We start from the raw sequence: 22,679 nt of genomic DNA, 5'->3' as shown, positions 1-22,679 counted from the left end.
GATCTCAGAAGCTAAGCAGGGTCAGCCCTGGTTAGTATTTGGATGGGAGACCACCAAGGAATTCCAGGGTCTCTACTCAGAGGCAGGCAATGGCCAACCACCTCTCTTAGGCTCTTGCCTTGAAAAATCTACGGGGCCACCATAAGTTGGCTGAGAGTTGATGATACTTTACATACATACATAACATAGGGCTCAGTTACATGAAAGCATTCTGGTATTTTTCACTTTATGCAGATATTCTAAAGCATGGAATTTCTACTTGCTTATCCCCTTTCATTGTGACTTGTTTGTTTCTTATTTCTGATGCACACAGGAGACCAGATTCAGCTGTTCATTGTTACACAAATTCCTCAGATATTTAAACTCCACTGCTACATCTCTACATACATTTCCACCACATAAAAATAATGAATGGATTGCATTTGCCTTCCAATCCAAAGATTTCTGATCCTTTTAGTCCCCAAACCCACATTTGCTACCTGGGACCCACTCTCAGTTATCCCATCACATATGCTTATTTCATTCTCTGTTAGCTATTCTCCTTTTCTGGATCTTTGTCCTACACGATTTCTCCTCCCTTTCCATCTATCGTCTCCTGTCTAAACAGTAAACAAAAAACCCCAAACGTATCAGAACTATGGTAATGCTGATTATCTTTTGGTTGGGTTGCACCCCAGAAGTGGGCTGTGACCTTCCGGCGGAAAGGGCCAATGCCCCACACTAGTGGAGATTTACCATTTGGAGAGTATTGCTTCCCTGCCATACGCATGGCTTGCAAACAAGCTCCCAACTTTGGTTTCAAACTCTGGTTTAGATTCATTATGAAAACACATAATGCTGTCTCTAAGAAAACATCCAGGCTAGGGGGGGGGGGGGGGGGGGGGTTCCCACAGCATCTGCACTGGTTCTTCGATAAGTAGCTGGGAAGAATCTGTAGACAAAAATGAAATACCCCTTTCATACACACACACACACACACATTAAAAGAGGTCACATTTGTGCCTGTGCTAAACTTTTTATGTCTCCCCCACCCCTCAAGGCATACTCACATTTTGTCATGGGGAACTTTGCTATGTTGTACCAGATGCATTGACCTATTATTTCCACTGATTGGCAGCTTGTCTTTGGGTGATTTCAACAACTTGGAACTGGATGATGAAGATGCACCAGTACCTCCGCCACTGGATGCGCGACTGCTCCCCCCTCCATTGCTACCTTTGCTTTTTGAAGACAGAGACGAGAAAAGGGAGTATATTGGAGAGGAAGTGGGAGTCAAGGGTGGCTTGCTGGAGGAGCTGTGTCGTCTTTCTGGAAGGTGAGAAAAGGAGAGAGCACATTAGCGGCCACTTAGAACATGGAAACAATTTCCAAGCAATCTGAAATTTCTCGTGCTTCACTGCAAGTGTTGCTCTGCTAGTAGTCTCAGTGGTGACCTCACGAATCGGTATGCATTCCTCTTTGCTGCTGCTTGCAACTTGCCACCCCACCCCCACCCTGCTACCGTTTCCTTTATGCAATGGAAACAAGTTGGATTTATGTGCCTTAGAAGGGAAGTGCTGGCGCAGAGCAGTGTCCAAATGAGTAAAGATGATGAGTCTGGATGTTCCTGGTTCAACCAAAAATTCACTAGGCAGTCTCTAGCAAGCTGGTCTCAGCCCCCATCCACAATCCATCGCACCCTGTTTTGCATTATGGGGATCATACCAAAATGCTTTACAGTGAGCGTTACTAAAATAATGTATGTGAAACAATGGACATTTAAATCAAGTGTGAACCAGCCTTTTCTGGACACTTGATTTGACAGATGAATTTACAAACCAAAACCTTTGAAAAGCACTGTGCTAGATACTACAAACTGTAAAACTGAATGAATTGACGGAATGGATGTCTACTTCTCCCTGCAACATCCACACCCCCTATGAAAAGCTGCTTCCTGAGGATTGGGGGATGCTCGAGAGCACTGTAGGATGGAGTACAGGGGGCTGGAGCCTGTGGGTAAACCGGCAGGAATCATCCCCCAGCTCCTCCCATTGTGTTGCAAGCTCTTCCACCATGGGCTCAAGCCAGAGCAGGGGTGATAATAAAATGGGTACTGTTATGCAATGATATCCAGCACACAGCAGCAATGTGACAGAAACGAGCTACGCTGTGAAGTTCTCCCATTAGGATTATCTAGGTATTTCTGGCCAGTTTAGCATTTCCGATGACTGAAATCAGTAACACAGACATGCTCTCCCTTGTCCCGTACAGGATTCTGTTTAGGTATTGTGACTATTCTATGAGCAATGCCCTGCTCCGCCCCTTCTCCTTTCATAACCTGATCAGACCAGTTAAGGCAGAATTCTCTGACAGCAGACCAACACCAAAAGCTCAACGCAAATAGTCAAAAACGGTTATACAGGTATGCAGTTCCCCTGCCGTGAAAGCGATGAGTATTATATTTTAACTAGGTACTATTCTATTCCAGGTTCAGACAGAAAACTCAAGTTTTTACAGCTCTCTTAATGTAGAAAACACATTTGACCTCCTTTTAAAAACTGTTGTCACTCGAAGAGGAGTTGGCTGGCACAAGAACCCTAGTATTTATTCCTGTCAAATATGTACCCATATTTCTGACCTTAGAGTCTCTCTGTCTCAGCCTAACCTTCCTCAAAGGGGTGCTGTCAGGATAAATGGAGGAGGGGAGAACCACGCAAGCCTCTCTCTCTGGTCTTTCTGGAGTGAGGATATGAGGGCAGGCTGGGCTGAGAAAGAGGGTGGCTGGCCCGAGGGCACCCCAACAAGTGTCTTGGCAGAGATGGGAGGTGAACCTGGATTCCTAGTCCAACGCTAACTGGTACACCACACTCCAAATGAAATGATGATGCCTTATGTGGGCCAGGATTAGAAAACAGGTAGGGCCACATAGTTTCCTTGCGAGGCCTGAGAGGTTAAGTGTCTGTGAACTGTAACTTTCTTGCCTTGCATTAAAAATTCCCTCTCCTGAGGGGACACCACCACCGGGTTTTGCTCAGCCTTTCAGATTTCACGAAGAGACAAAGAGAACATAAAAAAGTAGAATTTTCGCTCTTAATGATAAAAAGCCATTCACAGCTTTATGGAACGTCTTTTGTGTCATTTTAATTTGTGTGCTGTTTTGATTCTGTTAAGTGGCTGTTATGCTGCTTTAGTTTCCTTGCCACAAGCTGCAGCATTGAGGCTATAGAGACAGCGCCAGATATAAGCAAATAAATAAAACAATAAAGGGAGACTTCTTCTTCTTCAAAGCAGTGCTCTGAAGTAGTTCATATTTTGGCTTAAGTGATTTTGTTGGCCCACCCAGGCAACATAAGAAAAGCTCTGCTGGATCAGATAAACAGTCCATCTAATGCAGCATCCTGTCTCACACAGTGGCCAACCAGTTCCTCTGGAGGGCCAACGACAGGGCATAGAGACCGAGGCCTTCCCCTGATGTCACCTCCTGGCTCTGGGAGTCAGAGGTTTAGTCTAACATTAAACACATCAGGAAACAATAAATTGACAACAATTTGCAAATTACACAAGCGCAGCACCACCTTAACACTCTAGGACAGAAGAAAACATCTCAGTGGGGTGCATCAAACAAATGTAGTAATCATGAATGAAGTAAGAGTTTTAGGGTAACAGCATCAACTGGCAGTATTAAAAGCAGCACACAATTGTGCTACAAATTCATTATCTGCCACCAACTCGATCAGAACCCCTGTTTTTTAATGAATGACCCAGAAACTGACCCTCAGGCATTACCTGAATGTCTTGCACAACTACACAGCTTTCTCCCCCACCTGCCCTATGCACTTGAACGATCCCCTTAACTATGAGAGCATAAATTACCTGGCAAATCTTTAAAGAAAGTACACGCTAAGAACAGCAGCTTCCAGGTTTGCACTAGGAGCTGCACAAATGACAACACAAAGAACCAGTGCTGGAGGATCATGTCCCCCATGCAACTTTGCAACTGCAGCCTTATTTATTTTGACAGGGTCTCTCCTAGGTTCTCAGTGCTGCCCTCGCTGCCCTCAGGCTGGTTACTTTATCCACAGGATAAATTATTTCCCAAGCTTTTGCATATGAGCAAGTATCATCCTCGCATTGTCAGAAAGACAAAGAGTCATCTTGACAAAGAGTCATCATTCATCTCCTTCTACAGTACTTCAATTAATATTTGACTAATTCATTCTATTTCGCCACAGCTCTGTCAGTTTCACTGCCCCCCCCCAGCCCTGCCTCTGGTCAATGAATATCCTACGAGTCCTCACCAGCAAGACTACTTTTACCTCTCCACCACATATACAGATCCTCCCGGCCAATCACAAAAAGAAATACAACCTGAATTTTTTTTTTCTGCTTAGGAAAATACTGAGCCATCCACTTTTGCAATGTTCCTCCTCCTCTCTCCATATCAACAGAAGGGCAAAAAAAATGCAAAGTACAGTAGAATTTAAGTCTCTGACTGGACTTTAATTTTGAGTTTCCTCTTAATAGCATAGACATAAATGTTATCTACAAGCCAAGCTATAACCCTATTAGTAAATCTTTATTAATTCAACAGAAATGAAATTCCTTTAAAAAAAAAACACCTATTAGAATAGTGAACAATATTATTATAACATATTAGTGAACAATAAAATAGAGTTTTAAAGTGACTGCTTTTAACGTACACAGTTTTTCAGTTCTTTGCTTCATTACATCTCCCCCCCTTAGCCAAAACAGACAATTTAGCCTGTTTACAAAACTACGTGCTGTGCAAGTGTATTTGCATTTTATTGCCTCATCAATTCTGGGCTTCTAAATAGGACAAAGTACTAAGTGCCAAGTGTCTTTTTATAACAATGGCGAGAATCCCAGAGTGGATTTGCTAAGTTACTATTTGAAGGTCTTGGAAGTTCAGCGATGCTTTATGATGTAGCTAGAGCCAATATTAGTTGTGAGGAGACCCCTTATATGAAGCACAAAGATTAAAAAAACACTGCCCGCAATTTCAACCTTCTTAACTACTACGTATATGGCAAACCCTAAATCCCAGTAGCTGTCACAGTTAAAAACAGTATCTGATCCATTGATAGGTTACCAGTTGAGAAACTGGCACAGATACCAACAAGGCCCTCATCAAGCAATTATTCTTGGAATCTGATGAAGTAAACGTTGACTCTCAAAAGCTCATACCCCCAAATTACTGTTGGACTCTAAGGTGCTACTGGATTCTAATTTAGCTGTTCGACTGCAGACCAACACGACTACCCCCTGAAACATTCTTCTTGCACGTCACTGTTATGCAAAATCTCATTTTGATTTGAGTCAGATACCACCATATTTTTTTTTTGCCCAACCCCCACAGACAGGTCTGTTTTAAAATTGTCTTGACAACGAGATTTCCAGTGGTGATATTGCTGTGTTCAAGTTCAAGAAGCACAACAGCGTGTGCTATAAACGTCTCTTATGTGACTGAAGATTCTTTTAGTTTTTGATGCAACACACTAAACAGGCCTCTCCCCCCCACTCGAATCCCTTTCTTATCTCATGATAATTACAAAGAAGACACCAACATCAAGCTTACACTTTGGAGTAGAATTACCATTTAAATGCCTTGGACAAAAACTAATGGGCTGTGAAGATAAACTACTACTCTTTTCTGGGTCACAAAATCAACTGCATGGCAACTTAAACCTTACAAATTGTTACATTCCTGAGAATGACAGAGGACATAAACAGCTTGTTTTAACATTATATTGTAAACTTTCTGTGTATTATGTGACAGATGCCAGAATATGAATTTGGGAGTTGTCAAACGATTTTAATGACATGAACTTGGCATGCTCTGAACCAAATATGTAGCGAAACCAAGACTGGGGAGTGAGGCTTTTAAAAGGTAAAAGGGGTAAAAGGTGATTCCATCTGAATGCCACCAACTGTCTTCTTCTGTAACTCAATATCTGCATTATGAAATTCCTTACAATAGAATCTAAGAGAATATATGAATGGTAATTAGCTTAAGGATCCTTTCTCCAGTGTAGGTGGGGCCTTTTCTGGCAGAAGAATCACTTACACTGGAGGAAGGCTTCACATGTTGCACAGAGGAATGGTAAGATACAAGCCAGTATGTAATGTTACTTTATGGCAGTTGCATGTTGTCAAAACAGAGCAGATCTCTCAACAAGGCTGGAACTACACAGTGACAGGGAAGTATGTCAGCACACGAAGAAATGTGACTAAGTGAAAGAGCTTTCTAAGTTGTGATTAAAAATCATGGATAGTAATTATGGCAGTAACGCAGGCCTAGGGAGAGGCAATGGTCTGGTGGTGCTCGGCTGTTGTGCCATATAATGTCTTTGACAACCATTATCCACTATGCTGTAGATTGCTCATGGGATCACCTTTAATGCAATATATGCAAACACACACCAAATGTATATGTTTTGGTTTCCAGGAACACCTTCTTTCTAGAGGCCCAGTGTGAGAAGCATCCATTTTGTATAAGGTATCCCACCCAAAATTCTCAGTTTCAGCATAGCAGAAAGCTGAGGGCTTCAAAAGGAAAGGCAAAATTTTAACACATTACAATGTAAAGCCATGCACAGTTCTGTGCAAGAAGGCTGACAGGAATTCTTGGAATGACACTCATGTAGTTCTTTAATGAACTTCACTGTACTTATGTGTTATGTTGGAGCAGAAGGGTTAATGTCGTCCCGCCTTCCTCAAGGACCTCAGCACACAGCATTGGTCCACATGGTCCTGATCTATCACTTTTTCTTTTGATTTTGTCAATTTGACAGCTAGAGAGCAAAGTACCCATTTCTCTTCTCTTGAAAAAAATTCCATAGGAATCTGGAAGCTCTTCTACAGACATGTTTTCAGACATCACACATTCTGTTAATTTTCCTTATAATCAGTTGCTGGTCAGTTTATCAGCTGTATTTTTTTTAAATTTTACTTAATACATGAGATTTAGTTAATTAATGAATGAATAACAGTTTTTCTAAAGATTTATGTCAGCTGCTTCACAGACACTAGCATATTGCTCTAACAGATGCCTAAAGGGATAACACAAAATAAACGTACTATCCATGTCTGACCCAATGTCAGAGAGTGTCTGTCATCTGTACGCTTAGAACCAGGACCATGTATACTATGATTCCGCACGTATGCAGAAAAGAAAATGCACAGAGTGTGGTCTTTGGAAAAGAATTCTGCATCCAGCAAATCTTGGTTTTCTTTTTTTCAAAAATGAGAGCAAGCTTCTGGCTTTTACGGTTGTGAAGAGACATTTGGAAATACGCAGGCAAGAGTGGCTGAAATCCAGAAGTATGGTAGTACAAAATTTCTAGTGAGTTCCAGTGCAAAGCATAGCCACTGGCTCTTCCTTGTAACTAAATTATGCAGAAATAGAGGAACTAGTTATAATTACAGAATAGATAATGCAAAATAAAGGGTATGCAAAGTTCTAAAATCTGCACAGTTCCTAAAAAGTAGCAGAATCCAGGTTCTCTGGGTGCAGATTAGTTTTTAAAGCATGGAATACACAGATCCTGCTCATAGCCAAAGGCTTCAATGCACATTCACAAGAAGTCAGTCTCAGTCAGTCGTCCCTCAGAAAGCTTTTCAATGGCAAAGAATGTAAAGGAAAAGTTCACTTTACAGAGGACCAACAGATTGTAATATGGCTTTCAAACAGCAAGGCCAAACCATCAATTTGTTTCATACTGTAACCCAGCAGATTGCATTTATATCTAGGTATCTTGGGATTTTATTCAGTCAATTAATCTCACTGTATAGTCATGGCCGTCAGTCAGTTAGTCTTTATTACGACTCACGACCCAGAAGCAGAAAAAACAGAATTAATTAAGTAATTACCTAAAATTATATTCTCTACCATGTATCTTTCAACCTAGTACATCAGACAATGAGAGAAGGGTTAGAGGTTATCAGAGTTAATTATACACATGATCTCAGCCTGTATTTTCATAGCAGAATTTTTTTCATAGCAGGATAGAAACTTAGCTACCTGTACAGTGATTCTTTAGTCAACCCCGGACAATAACATTTAAACAGTCTTTTGCTCATGGCCACGTCATTTCTAAGTCAGTCTGTTCTCAGTCTGCAAAATGGGAACAAATGGTGACCTGATGTCTTAAATTTGGTATAAAAAATATAGCAGGCATGCTATATAAATGGCAACTGTCCACCAGAAATGAAGGAAGGCTGCCAGAAAGCATCAGAATTGCAGATATTTCACATGGCATAGTTCTAGGCTATACTTAAGGGGTATAAACTTGGTGAAATACAGCCAAAAATACAGAAAATATGACTGAGCCACAAGACTCCTTTCCTTACAAACTTTCACAAGACTCCTTTCCTTACAAACTTTCTTCCACCTTTTTGCAATTCTGTGTGCCTTGGAAATACTTGTCATCAACTGAATTTCAGGATGGCAAAACAGATGGAGCAGGATAAGCAACAAATCCAGATCTTGAAGCTATACTTTTCTTCTGTAATACCAAAACAGTTCCTTCGACAGTTGTGAGTAACCCAAATGCTGTGCATACAAACTTAAAGTATCCAGTTCCCAAAAAACATCAAGCCAGAGAAAGCAAAGCAGAGGAACAATAATTGTGACAGAGACCAGTACCTCAAAATGTGTCACACTTCTACAATAAACTGATCTTCTGCTCGCCTTTGGAACAGAAGTACAGAGGGGAAGCCTTGGGCTCAGAAGGGAGATATACAAAAGGAACAAGCACTTCTGCAACAGGAGTGACTTCTGATGACTCCCACCCTTCCCACTGCAGCCTCTGTGCCACATCCTGTGCTATTCCCAGGGGCCCCCCAACTCTCAGGAATAGTTTTCCAAGAATCTGTAGTGGGGAGGGAAAATCAGCAAAGATCCCTTTCTGTTTGTGGCTGTTTAGATCCAAACCTTTCATTTACAGTTTTGTATCTGTCTGCTGTGATTCCAACATTCTGTCTGTGTAGCTGAAATGACTCCCTGAACCTCAGTGAAATCCTTCTTTTCTTTGCAAGGTCAGACAGCTCTCTGGATCATTCACAGCTCAGGAGAGTTCACAGTAGATTGTGCCCATAATTCATCATTCAAGACTGGTTTGTTGCTGCAAATCATAAAGTCCGACCTCATAGGCTCTCTATTAGCGATGGGGTGGGCAGAATGAGCAATTTAAAAAAATTTACAGGAACAAAACTGCAGAGACCAACTGAACGTACTCACTCGCAGTGCAGTCCTACAGAGGGTTAAAACCTTCTAAATCCACTCAAGTCAATGAGCTTCGAAGAGTGTAATTCTGCTTAGGACTGCACTGCAACACATTTCCCAAGCTTGTTGTCCTAAAGTTGTAGTCAGAATAGATTCACCTACTCGGACAGCTAGAAACATCTTTAGAAATCCCCGTAAAGGCCTCAAGCACCTTAATATGGACAAGTGCAAATTTAAAAAGTGCAGAATCAATGTAAAAGTTTGCTAAATGGAAGTAACAAAAAAGCTCTTTCACAAGACCCAGACAGATATTCAGATACAACACTCACTTGATAAGCCTGCTCCCATGGCTGGTACTGCAAATACACATACAAGTTCTAATCCAGGAGTCCCCAACCTTTTTGAGCCTGAGGGCGCCTTTGGAATTTTGACACAGTGTGGTGGGCACAGCCATAAAATGGCTGCCGCAGGAAGTGGAGCCAGCCACAAAATGGCTGCTGCAGCTTACCTTCAGCCGCATAATGAAGATCCTTGTGCTGCCAAATCAACCTGTTTAAAAAAATCTGCACAACCAAATGTCTAATGGCCTATCAGAAGCCTTGCTGGGCAAAAACCCCACCCCACCCCCTTTCTAAAAACACTTGGTGGGCACCAGAAAAAGTATCAGCAGGCACCATGCTGGGGACTCGGTTCTAATCATAGCTTCAGGACTGCAACGGTCATTATGAAAGTATATCATCATTCAGTTCAATCAATAAACCAATGTAGGCAATGGCTGGTTTGGGGGGGGGGCGCTGCTACTGTATTTATTTCTCCTGCCTCCAAAAAAACCCACCCCCGACTGTAGATTATTAGTGTATATTAAAATATGTTCAAGTGGGATTTTTTGACCAAGCGGTGCTATGAATATAAAACAAACTATCTAGCGAGATATCAGCAGGCAGTCACACTTACTGCAAAAGCCCTCCCTTACTGAAAAAACCTGTGGCCTGCTCACTCCTCCTAATTAATCGCAGAACCTCATTATTTAATTTTACTCATACCTGTTTTTCAAAGAAGACTGTCTCCTAATACAACTTAGAACTATTAAAATCCATCAAGACAAACCATATTATGCATATATGGATGTGCAAGTACCAACAAAATTTAACTTTGGGAAGGCAGGGTAAGACCATTACAAGGAAAAAAACAAACAATACGCATATAGCTATTTCCAATTTTTGCCAGTAAATCTTTCCTTGTACAACTAGAAAAAGTAAAAACAAAGAAACACATTTTACTGAACTATAATCTACTTGGATATTAAAAAGCAGTGATATTCAGTACTAAACCTCCTACACTGTAACAAAAGCTAAAAGGAGCAACATTTTCAGCGTAGGACTGAGGCCAATATTTATAAATAAGATCCCTATGGGAAAAAAGAACATTTAAATTTAGATTGGCTGGCTTGCCAATTTAGGACACGGGAAAGCCCATTCCAGCAGCTTGGAAGGAAAACTCCTTTATGCCTAAATCAACATCAATACTCCTTTGTCACAGCTAAGGCTAAAGGCAGTGGTGGCACAATGCCAACTTTAAGCTAAGGAGAAAGTCATTAGGGATATCAAGTATTGTCAAAAGACGATGCCACAGAACTCTAATCTGGAGGGCAATAATGTGTGCCTCAGACACTGATCTGGCACCTCATCACTCACCCTAATCAGCAGCCAATGCTTTTTAATGCTAATATTTTCCAATTTGTTTACATTTTGAAAATACTGAAGTAGGTAAAAATGTATTTTATTTTTTTTAAAAAATATCTGTTTCCTTATTTGTTTTTTGAACTACCAACATGCAGCTCAAACAAAAATCCCTTTAGTTGTTAAAACAGGCCACTGGCTCCTAGACATACAAACCATTTTGCATTCTTGGTTAGTACCACTGGTTCTACAACAATACCAACCAAGTCAGTGAGGCTGAACTGCTTCTAATAGTTAACAACATCCACATAACGTCTTTCTGGTGATGCTCACCAGCATTCAGTGATTACAGTTTCCTTCCTTCTCATCAAAATTGATACACCTCCCCCCCATCTCTGTGCTGTGAAAAAACAGAACTCTCTTTCCCAGTTCTACATCATTAAGGATGAGTGGGCAATTAAAAACACACACAACAAGTGCTCCCTCTAAGCTGCGGAGTCTTGTGAGCAAAAATTCTACTTTGTGAGCTACTGGCATTAAAGTTGTGAGCGAGTGATTTGGCTACTGCATAAATTAGTTTGTTCTGGAGCCATCCTTCTGGAGCTAACTCACACTAACTCAGCTTAGAGGGAACACTAACAACAACTTGTTCATTCTTGTAATTCCTTATTATGATGATGAGCACAGAGACTTTGGAGCAGTCAAGTTTCACTTTGTAGGAGCTGTTCCCAAAGGATTGTGCTGCCATGTGGATGACTTCCAAGTAGATGAGGTGCAGGGTTAACATCCTCACAAACATGTGCTTCCCCTGGTAAGTATGCAGATGCCTCAACACCTTGAATGTTACTGATCATCCTAGCATCATACCCCCAGTGTTCTAAATTCTTAGTCTGGGTGGTCACAGAGAAGTTTAAACTAAGCTGACTCAGAACCCTTTGTGGGATAAGGCAACAAACTACAAGTGAGTCGGCTGGTTTTACAACGGACAGATACAAACAAAAGGGAAGGGAAGGGGGAAGGAAAAAAAAGGGGGGGAAGAAAACTCAACCCAAAAAGTTGCTATGGATCCACAAGGGTTAAGCTGACACTAAATATTATGAAAATACAAAGTTTATTCAGGCGTACACATTTTAAAACTTTAGACTCATTAAAAATATACCATTCAGACATAAAAAACTTCTCAACATTCATACATAGATGGTTTAGTGCTGTGCAACTGAACCAAACGCGTTTCGGGCCCCCAAAGGGCCTTCTTCAGTGGTCACAATTCCAATTACAAGTTTGACATACATTCAAAAAATTTTTTAACATAAGATGTTCAATACATATGCAGTATAAGGCCAGATGTTGTTTCCTAAATGCTTATGTATTTGTTTATTATTATTATATAAGATAGGCCTCTGGTCTAGCCTGTTAAAAGTCCACCAATAATTCTGGTAGCACAAACTTGCGTGAGTTGAATGTATGTCAAACTTGTAATTGGAACTGTGACCACTGAAGAAGGCCCTTTGGGGGGCCAAAACGCGCTTGGTTCAGTTGCACAGCACTAACCCATCTATGTATGAATGTTGAGACTTTTTTATGTCTGAATGATATATTTTTAATGAGTCTAAAGTTTTAAAATGTGTACACCTGAATAAACTTTGTATTTTCATAATATTTACAATGGACAGAACAAATCATAAACCAGACAGAAATCAATGGCTATGGAATGGATAGCAGTTCCCCCCCCCCCCAAGCACACCCTCAAATGCCTATTTAGCCAACCTTTGCCCACCATAGTTAATAACACCTAGTCAAGGAAAAGTGATTAGCTGGGACCAGGCAGCAGTGAATGGCTCCGTTAAGGGAAGGAATGGTCCCAGTCACTATGAAGGATGAGGTCACACCTCCTTGGAGGCGCATTTGCACCCAGTCACTTTTTTGGGCAAAGTACTCAAGCAGATGGTGGGGACTTAACTATTGAAATTCTTAGATGACAGAGATCAGGATCTATTTCAGTTTAGCTTCCAGTCTGGTTTCTTGGACAGATGTCACCCTGCACCTATTTCATTTATTTATTTATATGCCCTACCTTTCTCCCCAAAGCAGCTTATATCATTTTCTTTCTCCACCACTTTATCCTCATAACAACCCTGTGAAGTAGGTTAGCCTGAGAGCGTATGACTGATCCATGGTCACCCAGCAAGCTTCCATGGAGGAGTGCAGACCTGAGCCTGGGTCTTCCAGATCCTAATCTGACAGTCTAGCCACTATATCACACTGGCTTTAGTTGACTACCTGTGCCAGGAAACATCTGCTCTGGCTTCCATTCTCCTTGCAGGGGCAATTCAAAATGCTGGTATTGACCTATAAACCTAAAAGGTCTAGGACCAGGATATCGGAAAGACTTCTTTCAGCCTTAGGAACCTGCTCATTTGCTGAGGTCAACAAATACAGCCCCTGCTTAGGCGCCCCTAACTTCAGAAGTTAGGCAGTTTCTGTGTCCACAGATATTCACCTAGCATCTACTTTTACATCCTTTTACTATCAGGTTAAACTTTTTGTTTGTTTGTTTTCATTTGTATTTAAAATATATGGGATTATTTTTTTTCCCCCATTTGATACTTCTATTGGATATAGAATTCTTTTGCTGCTCTTACCCAATTCTGATTTTGCTGTAATTTGCTCACATGTATTTCTGTGTCGCAACAAATCCTTACAGGCACTGCCTTGGAGATTCTGAAAAGGCAAGATTAAATTAAAAAAACCAAAACAAATAGTGGGTTGCATTCCCAACCTTAAGCGGGAATTGCCAGGAGAAATGAGAAATACCATGGCACAGGAGGCTGAGAAGGTTGGGATCACAACCCACAGTAAAAGAAGGCATAACAAAACGACACAGGGGAGGCTGGCCCATTAGGGCAACTGGGCACTGCCTCATTATGCTCAGAGCTGCCCCCAGTGCCCTCTTATCTGCCACCTTACTTAGCACCAGTCCAGGAGGTGGCAGACTGTCAGCCTTGTCCTTATTCAGTCTTAAGTCTCTTCTTTGTGGAATTCAGCGGGCAAGTCCCTCCCTACAAAGACTCACATACACAGTCCACCCCTCTCAGCCAGGTAGAGGGAAAGGTTTGCTATGGGTAGAACAAATCCTGGAGAAAGAGCTGTGCAACAAGGTAAGGTAAAAGTAACTGCTGTAACTACACAATGAGGAGTAGGGGAGACGTAGTGGGGCTCTGTTTTATTTCTCTGTGGAACTGGGTGCTTTTCCTTTCTTCTGCTATTAATTGGTTCACCTGTGTAGCAATTTAGCGTTGGTTTGTTACAATGTGATATCATTACCTGTATATTTGCAGACTGTAAACTCAGTGGATAAAACTGAAGTCTCAGACAATGTGTCATTTGTATTTAATTAGCAGATTACTACTGGAGAATCCGTCAGCCACGGTGGCCACCACTGAGATGACCTCACTGATCATCATCATTGATAAAAGAAACACATGACCTTGCTGCATGTCTGCATGCAATTTTTATGACAATACTGGCAGTTGTCATTATTTGAAATGATAACACTGCACTGCCATCACAAGGTTGAGAGTTTTGCTTTTCCTGTCGCACAAGCTTAAAATAGTCATTGAAGGGTTTTAGGAAGCAATGTAAGGGTGTTGTATTTGTGTGGGACATAAGCTGCGGGCATTTTCTTGGTAATGGGGGCTTACGATCCTAGGCCTAAGGCTAAAGAGTAAGTGACTTACAGGCCTCAAGGAAGCCTCTGAGGCCTGGTGTAAAGTTTACAACAGGCGTACATCTTCCCAGGCACCTTCTGAGCCTTGAGGTGAAACTGGAGGGAAAGGGAAGGCCAATCGCCACCGAGGAAGCTGGCCATTGAGATAAACAACATAAAGCCCCTTTGAAGAGGGAAGACGTTCTTCTCCCAGGAGCTGTGGCAGCCAGCAAGAGAGGATCCCTCACTAAGGACACTGAGTTGGACCCTAAAAGAAGCCAGGTATAGTAGGGATCAGTGAGACAGCCACATTACGAAGCTTTGTTTTGTTGCCGGCTCCTTTATGAATCAACCTTGCCTGTTGGTTGAAAACATATCCCCTATTGAAGTTGCTGCTCCCAAGTGTTTTCCCCCATCTGTCTGGATACTAGCCACTCAGTGTAATAAAACAGTTTGTTTGAATCTGCCTGGGTCCTCATGCCTCAAGTCTGACTGTTCACCTGGCCGAGCCCTTACTAGTGTGGGGGGTGCTATTTGGAAGGGTGATGGGAGGGTGGGTACTCTGGGCCTTTCCTGGCCAGAGTGGTAGCAACTGCACAAGGTCCTTGCCTACTCCACAGCAGAAGAGGTAGGAGGAAGAGGGGGGTGGGTGGGCTAGAATGCTCCTGGGAGGGGATGCCCATCTTAGGCAAATTCCCACATCACTCCTCACACCCACAACAGGGCTTAGTGGGGTTTTACTGTATTTTGTATGTTTTTAATCTTGGAATTGTAGAACACCTCAAGCCACAATAGAAAGAGGTGTCTAAAAGTTTTAGGAAATAACTAAACCACCATCTTTCCAATCTTTTTCATGCAATAAAGTCAGTCATCCATGCTCATTCTTGAAAACAATCATTCTAATATTTGTTAGCAGCCTAACACATGAGATCTGAAAGAGTCTCCATCTAAATGATTGATTTTTTTTAAAAAAAATCCATTAGTCTAAAACAAATTAAGGGAAATCAACATTTTAGAACAAGCTGCAGCAATGCAAGTCAACTACTCCTTATATTTCTGAAGGCACAACAGTAGCAGGACATTAAATGCAACTAAGAAGTACAAAGGCTGCTTAGAAATATAATCTCCAAATTAATTTCAGGAATTTGCTTTTGCTAATTCAAGGCATCACAAAATTCAGAAGTGAACATCAATCAAAAGCTTAGAACTAGATAACAACCACAACTCATAAACACACATTTTCAGAACTCCAGACTATAAACTTTTTATTGCTTTAGGGAAGTATACAACGAACAGAATACATATGGAATTGAAGAATTCACTATGTCATTGTTTTACAGTTACTTTGGATGGGATTCCTTGAATCTTACTATCCATCACCAGTGAATTATCAAAGGAATTATCCTGGATTAAACATATGAATGTTGTGAATCCCTGCAGATGGGGATAAGCCAATGTGGGGTCATGCTCAGAGTACTGAACTAGGATCCAGAAGACATGGGCCCAGGCCCCTATTCTGCTATGGAGCTCACTGGTAACTCTTGTGCCAGTCACTGTCTCTTAGCATGAACTACCTCACAGGGCCGTTTTGAGACTTTAAAACATGGGGACAGTGACTCTTTTGAGAATTAAAATGCAGACTAGGAACCTGGGCAACCCAGGTTCAAATCCTCACTTCTACCATGAAGCCTGCTGGGTAACCCTGAGGCCATCACAAACCCTCAGCTTGGTCTACCTCACAGGTTTGTCTGTGAGAGAATGGAGAACGGTACATTGGACCTACCTGAAGGTTCTTCTTTTCAGTGGGGGAGAAGTCATCCAGGAACTGGTTAGGTCACGCCTCTGCTCGCTCGGATAGGCTATGCAAAATTCTTTTGTTGTGTGGCTCCTATTGGAGTGGCCCAGGCTGACCTCTCCAGTCATGTCCAAGCCCTGTCCGTGGATCGCTGTTATCTTATGCCTTCCTTTGGGTCCACGGCCTCTGTGAGTTGTACTGTTATATTCTTTCCGATCTTTGTCACCCTGGCCTTCTCTTTGTAGTCTGTACGGGTGGGATGTGGATGACTTCTCCCCCACTGAAGAGAAAGAACCTTCAGGTAGGTCCAATGTACCGTTCTTCTTCAGTGGGGGGAAGTCATCCAGGAACTGGTTAGTTGTACCCAAGCTGTCCTTATGGGTGGGTGAATGATCCTATATTGTAGTGTAACGTTTTGTATATACATTGCGTATGTATTTGAATTTACAACTTCACCACTTGTTGTAACACTCTTCTGCCAAACGCCGCCTCGGCCGAAGCAGCTTGGTCCATTCTGTAGTGTCTCACAAACGTGGAGAAGGACCTCCAGGTCGCTGCTCTGCAGATCTCGTCGACAGATGCTCGTGTGGAAAATGCTGATGACGTTGCTGCCGCTCTTGTGGAGTGTACTGTCAGATGGGCTGGAGGTGTGAAACCCTGCACCTAATAGGCTTTGGTAATACATTGTTTGATCCAGTATGCCAGGGTGGCCCTGGAGACCTTTTTACCCTGATTTGGGGCCCCATATGCCACGAACAATGCGTCGGACCTTCGGAAGCTAGCTGTCCTGTCCAGGTATATACATAGAGCCCTACGTACATCTAGCTTGTGCCAAGCCTTCTCCTTTGGGTGCGTCGGCCTTGGGCAGAACGAAGGTAGTGTAATAGGTTAATTCAGGTGGAAGACCGAATTTACCTTGGGAATGAAGGATGGGTCCATCCTCAAGGAAATTGAGTCTCTCTGGAAGATGCAAAGTTCCTTCCTTGCTGACAGTGCAGCCAGTTTGGAAATCCTTCTGGCCATAGTCACTGCGATGAGAAAGGCGATCTTCCAGGACATAAGGCGGAGTTCGGACACCTTCATGGGTTCAAATGGTGGCCTTGACAAGGCTCGTAACACTGTGTGCAGATTCCATGTCGGGAACCTGTGCTGCACTGGAGGGGCCAGTTGGATTACACCCTTCAGGAACTTCTTAAAGTCCCGGCTTGTGGACACCTTCCGTCGTGCCTCATGTGCCAGGCATGCCTGTATGGCCGCCACTTGTCTTTTCAGCGTGTTCGGCCGAAGTTCCTTTTGCCATCCCTCCGATAGGAAATGAATGACTTCCTTGTCCGAGGCTCTCAGAGGGTGTATCCCACGTGCTGAGGCTCAACTTACAAATGTCCTCCAGGTATGACTATAGATGTGACGTGTGGAAGGCCTTCTTGCCTGCAGAATGTCCTCAAACACTTCGCTGGGAAATCCCTTGTCCGTTAGTTGTGTGCGTTCAATTTCCATGCAGTCAATCAAAGCCATGCTGGGTCCGGGTGGAGAATGGGCCCTTGCTGTAGCAGGTCCGGTCTCTGAGGCAGAGTCCACAGTGTCTGGGAAGCCAGCTGGACCAGGTTGGAGAACCACGGCCGTCTTGGCCAGTGGGGTGCCACGAACACCACTGTGGCCCTCTCCCGTCTGATTCTGTTGAGTGTTGCCCCTATGAGGGCTGTAGGAGGGAAGGCGTACAGGAAGCCGTTTGGCTAGGGGTGGGATAACACATCGACTCCCTCAGCTGGATCCTGATATCTGGATAGGAACCACTCCACTTGGTAGTTTTTGGAGCTTGCTAGGGTCCATCACCGGAATTCCAAACCTTCTTGTGAGCTGGGCAAAGACCTCCTTGTTCAGCGCCCATTCTCCGGGATCCAGATCCTCTCTGCTCAGCCAGTCTGCCTGCAGGTTGGATAAGCCCTTTAGATGTTCCGCCTTGAGGCTCCTGGTGTGTTTCTCTGCCCAACGAAGTAGGTGTCTTGCTTCTGTGAAGAGGGGCCCGGACCTGGTGCCCCCCTGCCGGTTGATGTGAGCTTTCGTGGACATATTGTCTGTGCGCACCAGCACATGCTGGTTCTGTATGTGTTGCTGTAAAGCCTTCAGCGCTAGCATGACTGCCCTGAGTTCCAGCCAGTTTATGCTGTGAGAGGCCTGTGCCAGGGACCACCTGCCTTGTGTAACAAGGTGACCACAGTGTGTCCCCCAACCTCTCTTGCTTGCGTCTGTGGTTATCACCAGTTGCTGGGGCCAGAGAAAGCTGACGGTCTTGGCCAAGTTCTCTGGTTGTACCCACCATAGCAGCTCCCTTCTGAGGTCTTCTGATATCAGTATCTGGATGTGCCGTTTTTTGGCAACGTCTCACTGGAAGGGAAGAAGCGCCCACTGCAAGGGCCTGGCGTGGAATCGCGCCCAGGGAACTAAGTCGATCATCAAGATCATCAAGCCCTGCAGCGCTGCTAGCTGCATGAGGTCTGCTCGATCCTTGACTCTGACATCTGTCACTAGGGCCCGAATCTTGATCTGCTTCTCCTCCGGCAGAGAAACCGTGGCTTGAATGGTGTTCAGCCGTGCTCCAAGGTGCACAAGGTCCTGAGTGGGTGTCAAGTGGCTCTTCTCCTCGTTGATGAGGAAGCTGTGTGCGCACATGAAATTCCTTGCTCTCTGGGTGTTGCAGACTGCTGTCCAGTAGTCCTCTGCTCGTATCAGGACGTCGTATAGGTACGGATACATGTGGATCCCCTGCAGGCACAGGGCCGCCACCAGAGTCACCATGACCTTGGTGAAAACCCTGGGGGCCGAAGAAAGGCCAAAGGACAAGGCCTTGTACTGGAAATGGTGGTCCAGGAAGCAGAAGCGCAGGAACTGCCAAGTGGAGGGGTGTATAGGGATATATAAGTATGCCTCCTTGAGGTCCATGGAGGTCAGGAAGTCTCCCTGTTGTAGCACTTGCAAGATGCGACGGAGGGATTCCATTCGGAACTTCCTCTGCACCACCCATCTGTTCAATCCTCGCAGGTTCAAGATCACTTTCCAGTCCCCTGACTTCTTCGGAACGGACGGAATATACTCCCTTGAAGCGGTCCCTTATGGGTACCTCCTCTATGGTGCTGCAGCTGTCGCAGTCGTTCCTTTTGTCTTGGGACTGAGGACGGGTTGAAGCTGTGCGGAGGAGTGCCAATGAGTTCTATCCTGTAACCTTGAGATATGATCGCCTGCACCCACTGGTGCGTGGTGGTCTGGCTCCAAATGTGTGCGAATGTCTGGAGCCGGGCCCCGATCTGGTCGTCATGCCGTCTGCATCTTTGGGACGGCACCCTTTTCGGGTCTGTAGGCAGCTGTGTGCCTGGGGGTGTTTTGCGTGCTGTACTTGAAGGATTTGAATGATCTGCGATCTCTGGTATCTCATCCCCATCCAGCATTGTAGTGGCCACTAAAAGAATGTGAAGTTCTAGGTTTGGTGTCTCTCTCACGATGATAAGATGATGGCATAGCCTTCTTCTTTTTCCTAGTTTCCACAAGCACCTTGTTTTGATCTAGTATGCCAGAGTGGCCTTGGAGACCTTTTTTCCCTGATTTGGGGCCCCATATGCCACGAACAATGTGTCGGACCTTCGGAAGCTGGCTGCCCTGTCCAGGTATATACGTAGAGCCCTACATACATCTAGTTTGTGCCAGTCCTTCTCTTTTGGGTGCGTTGGCCTTGGGCAGAACGAAGGTAGTGTAATAGGTTGATTGAGGTGGAAGACCGAATTTACCTTGAGAATGAAGGATGGGTCCATCATCAAGGAAACTGAGTCTTTCTGGAAGATGCAAAGTTCCTTCCTCGCTGACAGTGCAGCCAGTTCGGAAATCTGTCTGGCCGTAGTCACTGCGATGAGAAAGGCGACCTTCCGGGACATAAGGCGGAGTTTGGCCACTTTCATGGGTTCAAATGGTGGCCTTGACACTCATAACACTGTGTGCAGATTCCAAGTCGGGAACCTGTGCCACACTGGAGGGGACAGTTGGATTACTCCCTTCAGGAACTTCTTAACGTCCCGGTTTGTGGACACCTTCCGTCCCACTCTTCCCGCATCACATCATCAAAGTAATCCGGAAAAGGAGAGAAGGTTTGGATCTTAACAGGTTTTTTAAAACCTCTAGGATCTAGATGTGCAGAAGCTGATGACCGTGGCTTTTCTGGCACTTCCATCTGGTAATTTAGGGTGGAAATGACCTTTGACAAAAGCCGTTGGCAATGTTCCATCTGAAAAGGGCGCGAGGACATAAGAACATAACATAAGAACATAAGAGACGCCAATGTTGGATCAGGCCAAAGGCCCATCCAGTCCAACACTCTGTATCACACAATGGCCAGAAATACCAGTGCCATCAGGAGGTCCACCAGTGGGGCCAGGACATTAGAAGCCCTCCCACTGTTGACCGCCCCCCCAAGCACCAAGGAGACAGAGCATCACTTGCCCCAGAGCCCCTATCTATACCTTGTGGCTAATAGCCACTGATGGACCTCTGCTCCATATGCTTATGTAATTCCCTTTTGAAGCCATCCATGCTTGTAGCTGCCACCACTTCCTGTGGCAGTGAATTCCATGTGTTAATCACTCTTTGGGTGAAGAAGTACTTCCTTTTATCTGTTCTAACCTGACCACTCAGCAATTTCATTGAGTGCCCACGAGTTCTTGTATTGTGAGAAAGGGAGAAAAGTACCTCTTTCTCTACCTGCTCTATCCCATGCATAATCTTATAACGCCGGTTTTACATCTGTTTCGTCCCCGGACCTTTCCCCCTCCTCCTTCTCTGTGTTGGCCAGGGATATAATGGTGGAGGCTATCTCCGCCTGTTCAGAACTGATGCTAGTCAGGCGTTCTCTGGCAAGGGTGGTGCCTAACTCTGGCCGCCTGGGTGCCCTAGCCGGATCCTGCTCCCCCTCTTCAACACCCAGGGCCCCGTGCGGAGTTCATGTCCCTGGGCTCCTAGGCCTTTTTGCAGGGGACCTTGAGCCTGAAGAGGATTGAGACGTCGAGGAGTGATGGTGTCCCCTGCATTTTGATCCCCCTCGAGAAAAATCCTCCTCCGGGCTCCTGGGAGTCCGACTGAGTTGGGAAAAGAGCTGCTGCCCCCCCCCCCAGTTCCCAGGAGCATGGGACCATTGTGCAGCCGGCCAAGATCCCCCCATAAATGGCCACAGCCAAGGGAATCTGGGAAGGAAAGGGTAGCTGGGTGCTATGCTGTTCAAAAGCTGCGGTGCCTGAGGGACTTGCTGCTGCGGCTGCAGAATGGGCTGGGAAAACTGCTGCTGCTGCGCCTGGATGGGCTAGGGAAGGGGGAGAGGTTGGGAAACTGCCATCATCCCCCATGGTCCTAGTGCCCCCGCGGTTCCCCAGTGCCCCGAAGTCTGTCCCTGAGCAGGCCCCGGAACAAAGAATTGATATAATGAAATGATTTAATTTTACATGTTGTATTCCTGAGAAAAATAAAAATTTGTTTACCGGAATGGGCTCACCGGGTGGGAACACCGGCCCTAGTGTTTTCCCACGCCGCTTCTTCCTTGCGGCGCCATCTGTCATCTCCGCCATTGCCGGTGCCCTCTTCTTAGCACGCGAGGGAGCAAGGGAGCCCTTGGATTTAGAGCGTCCCAACCCTCCGGCGCTGACCGCAACCTCCGTGCTGCCTTTGAAGGGGCAAATAAACTGGGAAAATTTTTAGCCTGGCAACTTAAGGCTAGAAAAGAAAGAAGAATGATAACCAAAATAATAGAAGAAGGAAAAGAGTTCGTTGACCCTATTGGCATAAAGAGAAGTTTCTTCAAGTACTATGCTAAATTATTCCAAGCAAATAGAACAGATCTTGAGAAGATTAAAAAATATTTGGATGAGGTTCCACTATTTAAAATAAGCAACGAATTTAAGGAATTACTGAATGGCCAAATACAAAAAGAAGAAGTGAGGAAGGCAATTGAAGAAGCGAAGTTGGGGAAAGCGCCAGGACCGGACGGATTTACTGCAAAGTTTTATAAAAAAATGAAAGAAGAAATTGTTCCGGCCATGGAAGCTTTATCCAACGACATACGTGAGAGTAAGAAGGTGCCGGACTCTTGGAAGGAAGCAATTATTTCATTAATACCAAAGGAAGGACAAGAACTAACGAATGTGAAGAATTATAGGCCAATTTCTCTTTTGAACAATGACTACAAGATTTTTGCAAAAATTATTGCGGAAAGGGTGAAAAACTATTTACAAACAGTGATTTCAG

At 44.2% G+C, this 22,679-nt stretch overlaps 1 protein-coding gene across 2 annotated transcripts in view; it reads right to left on the bottom strand.

The window, feature by feature from the left end:
- Window positions 1-22,679, bottom strand: part of ATXN7 (ataxin 7) — a 144,699-nt gene that overhangs the window by 11,705 nt on the left and 110,315 nt on the right. For both annotated transcript variants that reach the window (XM_015420260.1, XM_015420259.1), the window contains one exon: window positions 1,050-1,308. In XM_015420260.1, coding sequence (XP_015275746.1) covers window positions 1,050-1,308 — 259 coding nt within the window. The remainder of the gene's footprint in view (window positions 1-1,049; window positions 1,309-22,679) is intronic.

This window comes from Gekko japonicus, unplaced genomic scaffold, assembly GCF_001447785.1.
Source record: "Gekko japonicus isolate JY-2015 unplaced genomic scaffold, Gekko_japonicus_V1.1 scaffold262, whole genome shotgun sequence".
Lineage (NCBI taxonomy): Eukaryota > Metazoa > Chordata > Lepidosauria > Squamata > Gekkonidae > Gekko > Gekko japonicus.
The sequence above is the reverse complement of the archived record's forward strand: the minus strand, read 5'-3'. Positions and strand labels throughout refer to the sequence as shown.